Source organism: Montipora foliosa, chromosome 1 (assembly GCF_036669935.1).
Source record: "Montipora foliosa isolate CH-2021 chromosome 1, ASM3666993v2, whole genome shotgun sequence".
In the NCBI taxonomy this organism is placed as follows: Eukaryota; Metazoa; Cnidaria; class Anthozoa; order Scleractinia; family Acroporidae; genus Montipora; species Montipora foliosa.
In genome coordinates, this window is record NC_090869.1 from 847,064 (window position 1) to 862,063 (window position 15,000).

The 15,000-nt window shown below is 39.8% G+C and overlaps 1 protein-coding gene across 1 annotated transcript in view; it reads left to right on the forward strand.

The window, feature by feature from the left end:
* LOC138007991 (uncharacterized) overlaps positions 1-15,000 on the forward strand; it is a 162,152-nt gene that overhangs the window by 124,612 nt on the left and 22,540 nt on the right. The window contains exon 5 of the mRNA XM_068855159.1: positions 12,958-13,173. Coding sequence (XP_068711260.1) covers positions 12,958-13,173 — 216 coding nt within the window. The remainder of the gene's footprint in view (positions 1-12,957; positions 13,174-15,000) is intronic.

Below are 15,000 nucleotides of genomic sequence, written 5' to 3' on the forward strand. Positions count from 1 at the left end.
AACTTCGGTTTAAAGAGATCTAGCCATCGTTGCATTGTTGCTGCTCATGATCATATTTTTTTTTTACAAAATTCAGTGAGTTCCACTTAACTTGCTTGATCAGAGTAGAGGTAATTTTTTAATAATATTGTGAAAACCTATTTCAGCTAGATATTTGCTTTTTTCTGAGAGTACATTTGTATTGCATACAGTAAGTCATGTTTATGCATTGATAACAATAAATATGTTACCACTGTAGATTGAATAAAACCTGTGTTTCAATCATTTATATGTGTATGCATGAAGTATACTTTAAGTACACTTTAAGTATACTTCCGTTAAAGTATACTTTAAGTATACTTCCTTTTAGGTATACTTTAAGTATACTTTTTAGGTGACCAAAAGTTCTGTACTTAAAGTATACTTTGGTAAGTATACTTTAAGTATACTTTAAGTACAAATAAAGTATGCTATTTAAAGTGTTTACCACTTATTTAAAGTATACTTTAAATGTACTGAAATTCATTGGCCCCGTATTCTGTAGTTGCTCCCAAAAACAGTACACAAAGATTTCCACTTGCATATGGAAACAAAAAAGACGTACTCATGCTTTAATTTCAGTCTTTAATTTACAACAAACAATTTCAAAAACAGTTCACAAAGATTTCCACTCGTCTACCGCACGAATGCATTCATCAGCTTGCGCCTTTGTTTTGAGTCCCATATATATATTGTTTACATCATTCAAAAATACAGCAAACAAATCCTCATTTCTATGCATATATCTCCACATAAATTCTGCCAACAATTTTTCCACTGCAGGAGTGTGGGAGCATCCTTTTTCCACTGCGGGAGTGCGGGACTGCAGGAGCAGTAGTTTTACCCCCATTTCATATTCTTGCTTTTTCCACTGCGGGAGTGCGGGACTGCGGGAGCAACAGTTTTACCCTCATTTCATATTCTTGCTTTTTCCACTGCAGGACTGCGGGTTTGCGGGTGCAGTATTTTTATCCCCATTTCATATTCTTTCTTTTTCCACTGCGGGAGTGCGGGACTGTGGGAGCAGTAGTTTTATACCCATTTCATATTCATCCTTTTTCCACTGCGGGAGTGCGGGACTGCGGGAGCAGTAGTTTTATCCCCATTTCATATTCTTGCTTTCTCCACTGTGGGAGTGTGGGACTGCCGGAGCAACAGTTGTACCCCCATTTCATTTTCATCCGAACCCTAACCCTAACTTCGGGACTTCGGGACTGCGGGAGCATGCATTTAATGTCACGCAATCGTGGCTGGGTATTCTGAAGTCGCTCCAAAAGGGGAAAACGTTTTAGGGAGAGTATATGTATAGAGTTTGGGACAACTAAATAGTTGGTAAACGAATCGAGTCTACAGGTGCCCCAAATTAATTGTAATATGTATGAACATTAGGAATATAAATGACAATAACAAATTTAATTTAATCTGAAACCACTGTCACCTGAACCGCCCTCAACCGCCCCCATTGACAAGTAAGATCGTCTGGTGTTAGACAGTCTGACAGTAAAATATGTTAAGTCCCACACCTTGGAGTCAATGCGTTATAAAGTAATACTTCTTACTTTAAATTTAAAAGAACAAAAATGTGCAACTTTCAGGGCTTGTAAAAACACCAGTTTTTTATCCTAGAACAGAGCAAATTCAAACAAATTTTCACTTCATAGGCATAGGATTGCTTCTTATTAAAAGAAGCAAATAAATCATGCACGAAAAAAACCCTAACAAGAATTCCAGACCTTGAAACTAAATATTAAAATTTAATAGTTCTTGTTTATGGTAAATACTATGTAATAATGATTGATTTGCCAAACTTCTTGTCAGAAAATGTCAGTTTTATTATTTAATAACGAAGAGGGCAAAATTACTGAATGCTGATTGGTCAATGAAGAGGGTATTTTTTCTTAATTTTGCTTGAGAAGAGGGCAAAATTACTCGCTCACGATTGGTCGAGCGCCAAAAATTCTCGCTCCTGATTGGCTGAATTAAATTAAATTAAGCTAGTCTAGAGGTGAAGTGAACTATGTAATTATCTATGGTTTGTACAAGGAAAGGAAATGTTAAACAAATATAGACATTTTATAATACTAATAAACAATGTTGGTTATACAAACAACTCATGCAAAGCATTCTAGAGTTAATGATTTATTATCATAGCATTTTCAGTTACATTGTACAATAATTAACTTAGTTTGTATTGATGAATAAAGGGTGGGAAATTAACTTTTGTATCAGAGATCAATAAGTCTCTTCATATTAAAGCTCCAAATATTGGGAAAATTATAACAATGACTAAAAATAAATAGAAAGTAGTAAAATAAGAAGTAAACATTATCCTTGACTTGCAATTAAGCTAAGAAAGAAAGCTATCAAAAGATTTTTTCATAGCTAATGATTTTATTTATTCTCATAACGCAGCACTGTACGTTTAATCAATCCATGATACTGTTAGGAGAAATTAGATGCTGACCCTTTCAAAGGAGATTTGTACGTAGTTTAACTAAAGAGGGCCAACAGCTTGCTTTAATTAGAAAATTAAACACTTTGCTCATAAGAAAACGTTAGAATTTACAACATTAATAAAAGACGTTAGTCTCTTTCCATATTACTGATTAGAAAAATTAATTCCTCACCTTCAAAGTGGTCCCAAAATGATCTCTTGTTGTGTTGTGAACATATCTTGGGATCACTTTAACTTTCCCGTCGCCACATTCTTTACGTTTGTACTAATAAAACAATGTCTATTGCCCTTGAAACACTTGCTTTATTCCAGGTTGCACACTTTAAGGGACAATTCTCCAGAATAATGCGAATCCAAATTAGCAGAGAGATATTCTTTCCCCCGAAGAATGCACAAATAGAGACTCCGCCGCCATTTTTGTCAGTTACTAATATCACTAGGGCCCAGGTCACGTCCGTGACAAAAGCAGACGGTTACTAAGCTCCGTCTTAAAAGTGGTCACAAAAAAGTTTTTGTGGACTGCTTCCCTCCAAAACAAAATGGCGGACGCTAATGAGGTTCCCGCCTCATTTGCATCAAATCCGTCATTAAGTAAAGCTATGATCTTCGCAGTTATGAACGCAAATTTTGCAATTGCGTAGAGAAGCCTGAAAAATTCAGCACTTCAACGGAGGTTGAACCCGTAACCTCGCGATGCCGGTGCGCGTGCGACGCTCTAACCAACTGAGCTTCTCTACGCAATTGCAAAAATTGCGTTCATAACTGCGAAGATCATAGCTTCACTTGATTTCATATCCGCAGTTCATATATGATCTATTTCATATATCATTTCATCGTTAAATCCGTCATTTTTAATAAGGTGCCATTCCCATACAAACTCTCTATTTCCAATATGCAAAATTTATGCAAATGCTTTGCAGCCGTATATGAGCGATTTACACTACTGTGGTGCAGGCCATTAAAAGAAAAATTCTTCGTCAGGAGAAGTTTGTATTACTTTTACACAGCCTTTAATTGACCGAATGCATAAATGGCGGCCAAAAATGTATTCTTTTGTTTAGGTGCTTATGAGACTCACTAGCCTCGCTCACAAGCAACCTTTCTTTTGTATTTTGTCCATGCAAATGAGGCTAGTGAGGCTAATTAGCACCTAAACAAAAGAATGTTTTTTCGGCCGCCATTTATGCATTCGGTCTAAAAAAGATAAATTTTCTTCAGCCTTTACGAATTAATTAAAGTGCTTCTGCGACGAAAATCAGTGAGGTTTTTTACTCGATTTTTTCACCCTTAGTTAAAGACTATACCCTAAAGTTGACAAAAAAAGGTGTCCACAGCTAACCTGACGATGATTTACATCTGTAAAGGCTGCCCGTAAGTGTACAAGTTTTTTCCACCATTACTCGAACGACAAGTACTTGAGGCCACAATTTTGTCAAGCGGCGTTCCCTACTTGACTTCATCTCATCATCCAGCAAAGTCTTTCTGCATGGGTTTTAGTAAATAGAGTAAGAAGAAATGTTTTTTTTTTCAAGTTCTTCGTCTTTTTCGTCAGAGGACGGTTCGGAGTTGAGTTCAGACAGGAGCACTGCGATTTTCGAGGAAAGTGAGGCTAGTTTCGTACCCCATGACGAAGATTTAGAGCCACTCGCAACTCAAGAAGAAGCTGCCGCCTACAAGGCAAACCATGAGAACCAAGACAGCGGATTATTCATAAATGGCTAAGACCAATTATTCATGAATGGCTAAAATTGAAACAGAAATTTTAAGCAAAGCCGTCTCAAAACCTATAGTTTGGAAACGCTACATTGACTATGTTTTTTCCCTGTGGGACATGAGTAAACCGGACATAGCGACTTCCATCGAACAAGCAAATTTACATCACCCTACGATTAAATTCACGGCAGAAATATCTGCCACTGAAACTGTGTTTCTAGACACAATAGTATACAAAGGAACGAGATGCAAGGATCAAAAAACACATGTTAAAATATATTTGCGGGATAGAGGTTACCCACACAATTTGGTAGAAAAACTACTATCAGAAGTCAAATTGCAAAGAGGGACTCCGTGCTGAAAGGAAATACCAAAACAAAAACAAAAGCTTTTTGTAACACAATACCAGACATCAGTGTCAAACCTGAAGCACCTTTTACTCAGAAAATGTCAACATCTACTTGGCCAAATATTTAAAGAGCCACCTACTATTTGAAGTAAAAACTAATGGTAAAAGCGCGCGACCTTTCGACCGAATTTCGGTCATTATCAAGCCAAAAGTGAAAATAAATTTTTTTGCATAAGTATAAATATAAAACAAAGAAGTGAAAGTATGTTAAGTGTGAAAATGTAAAAAAGGAGTGTTAAAAAACATGCAAGAATAACATAATTAAAAATGATTTAAAACTTTCGTACAAATTGAGTCTGACTGCACATTGAGACTTGGCCTCAGTTCATTAATAAAAAAATATATTTCATAAATGAGACAGTCAAACGTCTTGCACTTTTTTAAGATGGTAAAATTCTTGGTAAGATCATTGGGCACATAAGAACGTTTCACACGGAAATGTTTTCCAATAGAGGAAGACGCATTCTTGTGCTCGTCTACGCGTTGACGCAAATGCCGCCGCGTGTAACCAACATAACTTGCATTACACATGTCACGTTGAAATTGATAAACAATAGATTGTTGGTTGACAATAGGCGGCTTGACGTCGCGCGGTTTCAGAGGTTGTTTGATCTTGTGGCTGACAAAGTGGGCTGGACGCTTACTTCAGCCAATATTGTATACGTGCCGATTCAGAGGAAGAGAGAACACATTACTTTATTAAATCCAAAGTGGAACAGGGACTTGGGACCACGCATGGCTACCTAATTTATACGAATAGAGAACAATACACATGATACATGACAAACATTCCTACATGAGGTTCACACATATTCTACATCCCCCTTTGTAAAACAAATCAATGCAGACTGTAATGAAACTAAAGAAACCGAACAAAGTTAATAGATAAGCACACGCTGAAAGAAAACGAATGTAACTAATTACACCAAAAATAATTCGTAGTTCATCAATCCCAATAGTTAATATCTAATCCAGTCCAAGAATCACGGAACTTAAACGAGTTTCTCCAATCAAGTAACAAAATCTTGATATCTGGTATTTGGTCTTGAGATCCGTCCAGACCCGGTGAAAACAAGTGGTCTTTGAGCATTGGGACGCGAGAGGCAACTGGAAGCAGAAACATTTGCCGTAGACGTTTATGATGGAGATTTAACTGGAGTCTCCGGTCTGACAGGGGTCCTTACAGGAGAATGCCGACGGACTGGATACTCGGCAGGTGTCACGGGTGGAGACTCAACAGAGGAGAAAGGAGAAGCGCTCTGGTTGGCTGCCGCAGGAAAAGTGGGAACATTCTGATTGGTTGGAGGAGGAGGAGCAGGAGCACGTTCTGTAAACAGCCTGAGGTTCTGGAACACCCTGAAGATGTCTGCGGTTTCTGCGGTACTCTCCCTCTCTCTCTCTCTCTCTCTCTCTCTCTCTCTCTCTCTCTCTCTCTCTCTCTCTCTCTCTCTCTCTCTCTCTCTCTCTCTCTCTCTCTCCAATATTTACAATGTAGGAACGCGGGTCTGCAGTGGGTTGTTTCACACTAACAACTTTCTTATATCCTCTGCTGGTGTGAAGTCTCAAAACCTGCTGAGCATTGAGCGGTGGGAGAGGTTTGGCGCCACGATCGTAAGAGGCCTTTTGCTGCATACGCTTGGATTTGAGGCGTCAGAAAACATGTTTGTTGTTGAGGGCCCTGAGAGCAAGGAGCTTCTTAGCAACTGGAAGAAGGTACCTGGTGCAGCGGGACATCAAACGCTGCACAGGGTAACCAAGAACTTAATCTCGTGGTCGTGGAACATTCCTGAGATTAAGAAGGCCAAGCAGAGGATCTAAACCATCCTTCTTGCATTTGTCAAGCAGGTTCATGGCATGCTTCACTGCATTCTCAACCAGCCCATTGGACTGTGGGAAGAGAGGGATACTGGTGACATGATGGAAATTCCATTCTTCGGCAAAGCTTCTAAATTCTCTACTGAGACATTGTGGGCTTTTGTCGGTCAGCAACCTGCATGGAATTCCATGAACAGAAAAGTGGCGCTTCATCTTCTGAATAACAGTTTTGGTAGATAAATCGTGGAGAGAATTCATCTCAAACCAGCCGGAATATGAGTCAACCAGAATTAAGTATTGCGTTGATTACCAATCAAATATATCAGCACTAACAAGGGACCACGAAAGCACCAGAACCGGGTGGACCAGAAGCGGCTCTTTCTGCTAGTGTGGTTTTGCACTGTTGCAATGCTGACACGAGGCTATCGTACAATCAATTTACAGCTTCATGGAGGGCCAGTACAACATGTCCTTTGCTCTTCTCTTGGTAGCATCTGTCCCTGGATGCCCTTTGTGGAGAAACTGGATGTATTCTTTGGGCAAGGAACTTGGAACCACAACTCTGAGGCCTTTCAGAATCACTTCATTGTCAACATTCAGCTCATCTCTTATAGGGAAGTAGACTTTAACATCTGGGGTTACACTCTTGAGCTTTGACGGCCAGTCATTTGCAAGGAAATGAGCCACTTTTTGCATAATGGGATCGGCAAGAGTATGACTCTAGAGCTCGGCCATGCGTAAGGGAGAGATCGACGACAAAGATAACACATCAAGCTGATCGTCATCCTCTACACCAGGTTCTTCAGTAATGTAGGCTCTTGACAATGCATCCGCTATATGAAGCTCGGTTCCTCTTCTGTAAATGAACTTCAAATTGTACCTCTGAAGCTGTAACAGCATACGTTGCAGTCGGGCAGGTGCAGTATGAAGAGACTTGTTTACAATTGCCGTAATAGGCTTGTGGTCAGTTTCAATGATGGCTTCTCGACCATAAATGAATTCGTGAAATTGCTTGCTTGTTAATGTCGCAGCGAGCAGTTCTCTCTCGACCTGCGCGTATCGAGATTCGTCTTCTCTTCGAGAGCGTGCGAGGCATAGGCCACAGGGTTCCCATACTGAAAGTATACAGCACTAAGGCCACTCTTAGAGACATCGACAGACAGCGTAACAGGCTTTAAGGGGTTGAAGTTCTTAAGGACTGGTGCATTAAATCTCTTTCCCCTAGCCCGCACTGAAGATGAATCTTTCAGGATTCATTCTTGTAAGATTCGTAGCGCAGCGCCCTTTTCATCGATCGCGCTAAAATTTGGCGTGTGTACTGGAGAGCTATAGCCTCAGTTTCTCTGAAAATCTCGGCTCTCAAGCTTTCAAGACGCCTACATGACGGCTTTTCTACTTCAGGCAATTTGAGCCGATGCGATGACCAAATTTTCAATCGATCGCGGAGCTCTCGCGAAGCGGTTTTTCTAAAGGTTTTCAGCCGAAAAATTACACTACATGCTTCGGAATAGATAAAGAAAAGGATTTGTGGTTCATTGGATGGGATTTCAAGCGTTAAAATCGCTGAAAAGGTAAGATTAATTATTTAGCGATACAATTGCTTGTCTGGAGCACATGGTCCTTTGATCTCACAGAATTGTTTTTCCTCAAAATATTCGCTTGTTTTCGCTTTCGCTCGCACATATTTACCTTTATTACATGTCCAGTGAATAGTTTTATCCTCTGGGATGAATTTTCCGTCGAAAAATCGGTTATTTGGGTGGTTTTTGGCAAACAGATGTTAATTATTCGTAATGCGATCCCTTCCGTTGCCGTTAGCAACGGGTCGCAAATTTGACATCTGTCGTCACCTTATCACATTACTAATTATCGCTAATTCAATTAGTTCAAAAAATCCAAAAATATTCGTGCCTCATCAGTTTTCGGTCAAATTTATGTCCAAGAAAGTAGATAAATTGAAGAAAATTTTTTTTTCCAGCCAAAAATTCGTAATCAACGCTAAAATGACCAAATTTTGCCTGGAAAACATATTTTACTGTTATTTTTCTTACATTTTTTCGTTCAACTTTCGCTTTTATAAAAGGTTTCAGTTGTCTGTAAATAAGTTATATTTCTTAGCTTTAAAATGACGTATTTTTTCCCCCTAGCTTTAAATATTTTTTGAGAAAAATAACATTTTTTGGCGATGGCTGATTTACCGCGGTTTTCTCGCGGTTGGGAAGTTAGGGAAAAGAGTTAAGAGATGTCAGATTTCAGAGCTACAAAAGCTTGTTGCTGAGGTTCCTCCCAAGTCCAACGTATATGTCATTCCGAAGCAATTGGCGTAGTGGCGCACTCTTCTCACTAAGATTGCTGATGAACTTGTGAAGATAGTTGATCATTAAGAATAAAACGCAAACAGCGGTTACAAACATTTGCTTGAACTGCAAAACGTTTATAAACTTAACGTTTCGTATGTTACAACATACATCATCAGAAGTGATTACTATTCAGTTACAGATAAATTTAAATTCAAAAATACAACTGTACGGACTGGGAACTAACGAAATTGATTGACATAAAACGACAAAAAATATGCTAATAATAGAGATAAGGTTTCTGACTGCCAACGCTTTCATTTAAGGCTGGCTTTAGATCACGGATAAACAGAGACTCTTTAATTTTACAATGCATAACTGATCGACCAGTTGCTAATATTTCAAACTGATCCCACTTAATTCTATGGTGGTTAAGAAAACATGATCAGCAATTGCAGATTCGTGACAATTTGTAGTTAGGGCCCAGAGCGGCGGAGATCTAACCCGAAGGTCGTGGGTTCAATTCCCACCCTGCTCAGAGTTTTTCTCTGTCCTTGTGTGGGCCCATTTCCATCAGTAGGACTAACGCTCACATGGTTCATATGGGATAGAAATCTAGCACTTCACATTACCCTCTATTCAGTTAACTCTGTTTAAAATATAAGTGCTACACGGCCAACGTTTGTATAAACGTAACCTTTCTTTATACGAGACGTTAAGTTTATAAAAGTTATGCCGTTCAAGCAAATGTTTGTAACCGCTGTTTGCTTTTTATTCTTATTGAAACTAAAATGGCCCAAGTCAAAGAAATTTTATAGTTGATCATGCCAAGAAGTCTGTGTAGTGCCTCAGGGCTGCCAGGGGGTGGTATTTCGTTTATGGCTTTGACCTTAGCTTCATCAGGCTTGAGACACTCCTTTGTGAAAAGGTGCCCAACATAGGGCACTTGATCGAGGCGGAACTTGCATTTCTTTAGAGTTAGCTTCAAATTGACACGCCGTCTCTGTAGAACTTTCCTAAAATTTACATAATGTTCCACAGTTCCTTCTCCCTATACCAATAGGTCAACCACGACGATAGCACAGGGATACTCAGCAAACAGCTCTTCCATTGCGCACTGGAAAACTTCCGATCGATGCAGCTGTAATACCAAACGGCATGAAAAGGAATCTGTATCTCTCAAACGGTGTGCTGAAGGTTGTGAAGAGAGAAGATTCCTAGTCTAACTTAATTTGTCAGAAACCACTCCTTGTATCAAGAGTTGAGAATACTGTGGTATTAGGCAAGAGGGAGACAACATCTTCGACTGATGTCATGGGATGGTGAGGTCTTCTGAGGGCTTTGTTGAGATCTAATGGATCTATGCAAATGCGAATACTACTATCTTTCTTCCTTGCAGCTACCATCTGCAAGACCCATTCGGTTGGTTTAGACACAGGTGTGATCGTTCCGATTTTAACCATCCCCTCCAACTCTCTTTTAACGCACTCTTCTATTGCAAGGGGTACTTTACGTGGTGGTCTACCAACAGGAGTAGAGTTGCGGTCGAGCCTTATCTTGTAAAGAACAGGTAGGCTAAGTACCAAGATGGCCTTTAAATAAACCATGGTATTCGTCAAAAACGGCTGCTTGAAAGGCCTTAACAATATCAACCTCATGGACCTCGCTGTGCAATTGAACCAAACCCATGCTTAAAGAATCCGCGAGACCAAGCAGAGGTGTTACTGGTCTGTCAACAACATGAAATTCCAAGTTGCGTTTCGTACACTTCAAATGGCAGTCGAAATTTATAGTACCAAGTGTGGATAACGTATTACCACCATAAGCAACCAATTGCACCGCCTTTGACTGATTTATTTCCATGGCTGAGCTTTGAAAATAAATCCAAAGTATTGACATTGCATTTAGCACCAGTGTCAATTCTCAGCTCCACTCGTTTGCCATTAATTTCCATTGTGCAGAAAACTTCACGCTTACGTCTCCACTTGGTAACAGCGTCAATAACATACAAATCATCTTCGCCTTGATCATTAGGAAGCTCGGGGGAGATTTCGTTGACTACGTCAAATTACTGCGATTTGACCGTAGTCCACGAGGGCCTCGACGGGTACTTGCTTTCTTAGAACGACGTGCAAACTTTTTCGAAATGGTTTGGTTTTCTGCAATGAAAAAATTTTCTACTGAACGCCGATCTCCGCAACAATTCTTGCAGTTACGGACGTCAGGCTTTGATGCTTCTTTCGATGAGAAAACCTCTCTCAACGCTGTGGACTTCATCTTTGTAAACGCTCGAGCTAGAGCTTGGTGTTGTCTTTGTCAGAGAATTCGTTAACGGTGCCGATTTCATTGGCGCGTTCGAGTGTGAGGTCTCTCTTTTTTCAAAAGCTGCTTCCTAACGAACGAAGAAGCAACGCCGAACTATTTTGTTACGGATAACCTTGTCCTTTAGAGTGCCGTACTCACACGTGGTTGCTAGAATCGGTCATTTTACAGTTGTCTGCTAAGTGACCTAGCCTATGAATGGCTGCGAGGCTGCCGGTGACGTTGTATTGATACAGACCTCACTTCTTTTATCATGTAAATAGTGTTATTGTAATTGTAATTAGTCTGCATTAACATTACAAAAGAACAAATCAAAAATTTGTATCAAAGCAGGGTCACCGGCAGCCTTGCTTCCATTCTTAGGCCAGGTAACTTAGCTACAACTGTAAAATGAGCAATTCTCAGATCAGCTACAAAGGACTGAAACTGCTCGCCTTGTATCTGCGTTCTTGTGTTAAATTTGTGCCTTTCCATAACAACATTCCCACAAGGGGCGCAAATTTCACGAGATTCAGCCAGTACACGAATAGAGCCATCCAAATTAAGAACAGTGGGAGCGTAGACAAATCTTTTCTCTTTCTCGATAGCTTCTCTTCCCGCTAAATTTAAGAAGATGTACACTTTTGTCTTTTCATTCTTGTCTCCGTGTGTGGCAGCAATAAATATTTTCCTTTAATTCTTGCACAAAAACTTTCCAATTCAGCGCGACGTTGCCCTCGAAGCTAAGCGGATCGGGTTTGCGAAGTCCGTCTGCCATGTTGAAGACCAGGAAAACACAGCTAATGTATCAGGGAAACCGGGAAATGTAGTACTTTACTTCTGACACCGTATGGATTCAGAGAAAGAGAAAACACTTGAAAGAACACACTAGTTTATTGGATCCAAAGTGGAAGAGGGACTAGTGACCACGAATGGCTACCTAATTTATACGAATCATGACAAACATTCCTACATAAGGTGTTCACATATTTTACAGTAAGAGCGCAACTCAAAGATCTGAGCCAGAAAATTCAAGTGACCTTCCAGCCCACGTTTGTCAGCCACAAGATCAAACAACATCTGAAACCGTCTGAAGTCAAGCCGTCTATTGTCAACCAACAATCCCTTGTTTATCAATTTAAACGTGACATTCTTGAGGCTTGGGAAATTAACACTTGCAGGAATCCGCTTAATCGTGACGATGGCATGCATTCGCCGCACGAATTACTAAATCTTGCCCTGAGGGACAGAATTTAATAATAACAGACTCGAATTTGGCATACTATAAGAAACGGGTTTTTTGCGAATTATTTTTTCACTTTCCCCTGATGAAGGTTGAAGGTTGAACCGAAACGTTGGGACTTTTAAGACATTGTACATATTTTTATACAATTTCAACCAGAGTAACGTTCTTATTTCTTTATATGTTTCTATCACCTGGTTACAGGACCATTTTTAAAAGCTTAGATTCGCTTCATTTGATAGTTAACGTAAAGTCAAAATTAAGTTGAGGTTGCTTAAACAAAGAAAATCGAGAAATTCTCGCCACGCTTGTTTGTTACATTTCACACACCTGAATCGGTCACGTCACAAAATTTTCATCTCGGAAAGCGTGCTTAAAGTCGCCATATGAACAGAAACCAATTTCATCTTGGTAACCGATCCATCTCGATCAACCGGGATCATGTAAGAGCCCAATAACCGTATGATAACATTGTCAAAGCTCTGTGTATATGCAAGTATCAGTCCACTGGGCAATTTGACAATGGTTCGACCAAAGTTATTATCAACAAAAGGAGTAAAGCAGATGCTACATTGTACTTTGTTTGGTGCATGTATTCGTCACATTCTTAATTTTCCCAAACGACAAAAGGGCAAAAGTAAAGTTATCCTAGGTAGGGTCACAGATTACCAAGTATGCTGCTGTTTTTATCTCTGTTCAATTTAAGGAAACCTTGCTTTCAGAAAGCCAACTGGTGTACCATATCCTCGGAATCTAGGGAACCTTTCGGTAGATGGAAACCTCGGAACATGGCCGGACCTGTTGTGGTGGGACGTTGACTTGGGAAGGATGGTGCCAGTGAATGAAGTGATCTTGTACTGCGTCAATTTCCATTGTCGTGGCTCGCTCTGCCCCTATTGTGGTGATTTCGTGGTCAGAGTGGGTAAGTTGGCTAAAACCATGGATATTTACCTTTCCTGTTCTCAGCTGACAAGGTAAAGAAGGAAACACATTTGCACTGTGAACCATTCCTTTCATGAAAGATTCCAGCAGAGAGATTTCAATTTCTTGTTTTCTTGTAAACCATGATGATTTTTATTACATAAAGTAATTTTCTTGGTAGAAATTTTTAAACCATTCTCCTTTTCATTTTTATCCCTTGTTTCTAAAGAAAACATGGAACTTAATTTTAAAATAAAAACAAAGATCACAGATGTGCACCCATGCAGTTGTTCAAAGGCCGGATAGCTTTGTCCGGTGTATGCTTGTCCAAATGTGACAAAATATCAAGATTGCCAATTTCATGTGCCAACTATACATTTATAAATCAAGTTTCCTATATTCATATCAAATTGTCAGATGTTTATGTCAAACGATATACTTATACATCAATTTTTTTTAATATTCAAATCAAGTTCCCAGATATTCATGTCAAAACATCTTCCGTTATCAATGCATCTATGCCTATATCGAGCCGACTTTTTCATATTTGAAAAAAAAAAATGTCAAGTTTACGTGCCCACTTTTAAAAATCAAGAAAGCCTGGTGCTGAGCATTTCAAAAAGGAAGAGGCAGCATGAGAACCAGCCGTTCAATAAACAACATGGCGGCCACGAATCTCTTCAAGAGTTCTTCGTAAACTGATCTTGACACCAAGATTTGTCTTGACACAGGCGGCCCAGACGTTGTTTGAGATTTACATACGTGACAGTATTGCGTTACGTTTTGAGCCATTTAAGAGAATGTATGAAACACTCAGCAAAACAGTGCTTTTCAGCGCTAAAATCGCTCAGTAGGTCTCAGTAAAACAGTGCTTTTTAAACGCTAAAATCACTCAGTAAAACACTCGGGATAAAACAGTGCTTTTCAGCGGTAAAATCGCTCAGTAGGTCTAGGTAAAACAGTGCTTTTAAGCGCTAAAATCGCCCAGAAACAGTGCTTTTCTTTAGCGTTTAAATTATTCCGAGCAATTTAAGCGCTAAAGAAAAGCACTGTTTCTGAGCGATTTTAGCTCTTAAAAGCACTGTTTTACTGAGACCTACTGAGCGATTTTAGCGCTGAAAAGCACTGTTTTGCTGAGCGATTTTAGCGCTGAAAAGCACTGTCTCGGTGGGCAGAAATGGGAATGCCAAGAGGTCTAAAAATTAATGCCACTAAATAGTGCTCTCGAGTAGAACTGACCAACGAACAGCAACGACTTGCATAGAGCAAATTGATCTGTGCCTCCCTACGGTTGAGAGCGACTTTGTCGTGTTGGAGGTGGTCGCTAAGCCAACGATTTTGAAATCCGTGGACAAGATCACTCGTAACGGATCAAAATGAAGCAGAAATGGGCAGCCAGCGTTCGAAAAGGAGCGTTTTTCGGGCGGATAAGATAAACCTTGGGATCCGAGGCGAACCAACTAGAAAGAAGAATTATCGATGGCTGCCGTGAGGCAATTTTGGCGAGCTCCGGGCATTTTAGTCGTATTTATGGAGCTTCGAGTTCGAACCGTCGGCCGACCAAGTCGCCAGCCTTTCGTTTCACTTCAATGGAAAGCAAACCTGGAAAAGTTTAAATCGTCAAAATGGCTTTAGAACGACTCTAGAACGCCTCAGCTGCCACAAAGACTTCAAAATAACACAAGAGCAGACTAAAGTAAGTTTCTTTTATTTAAATCCTTTACTACAAGTTGAATTTAGAGCGATTTTCGAACCGTTTCATACATTCTCTTAAATGGCTCAAAACGTAACGCAATACTGTCACGTATGTAAATCTCAAACAACGTCT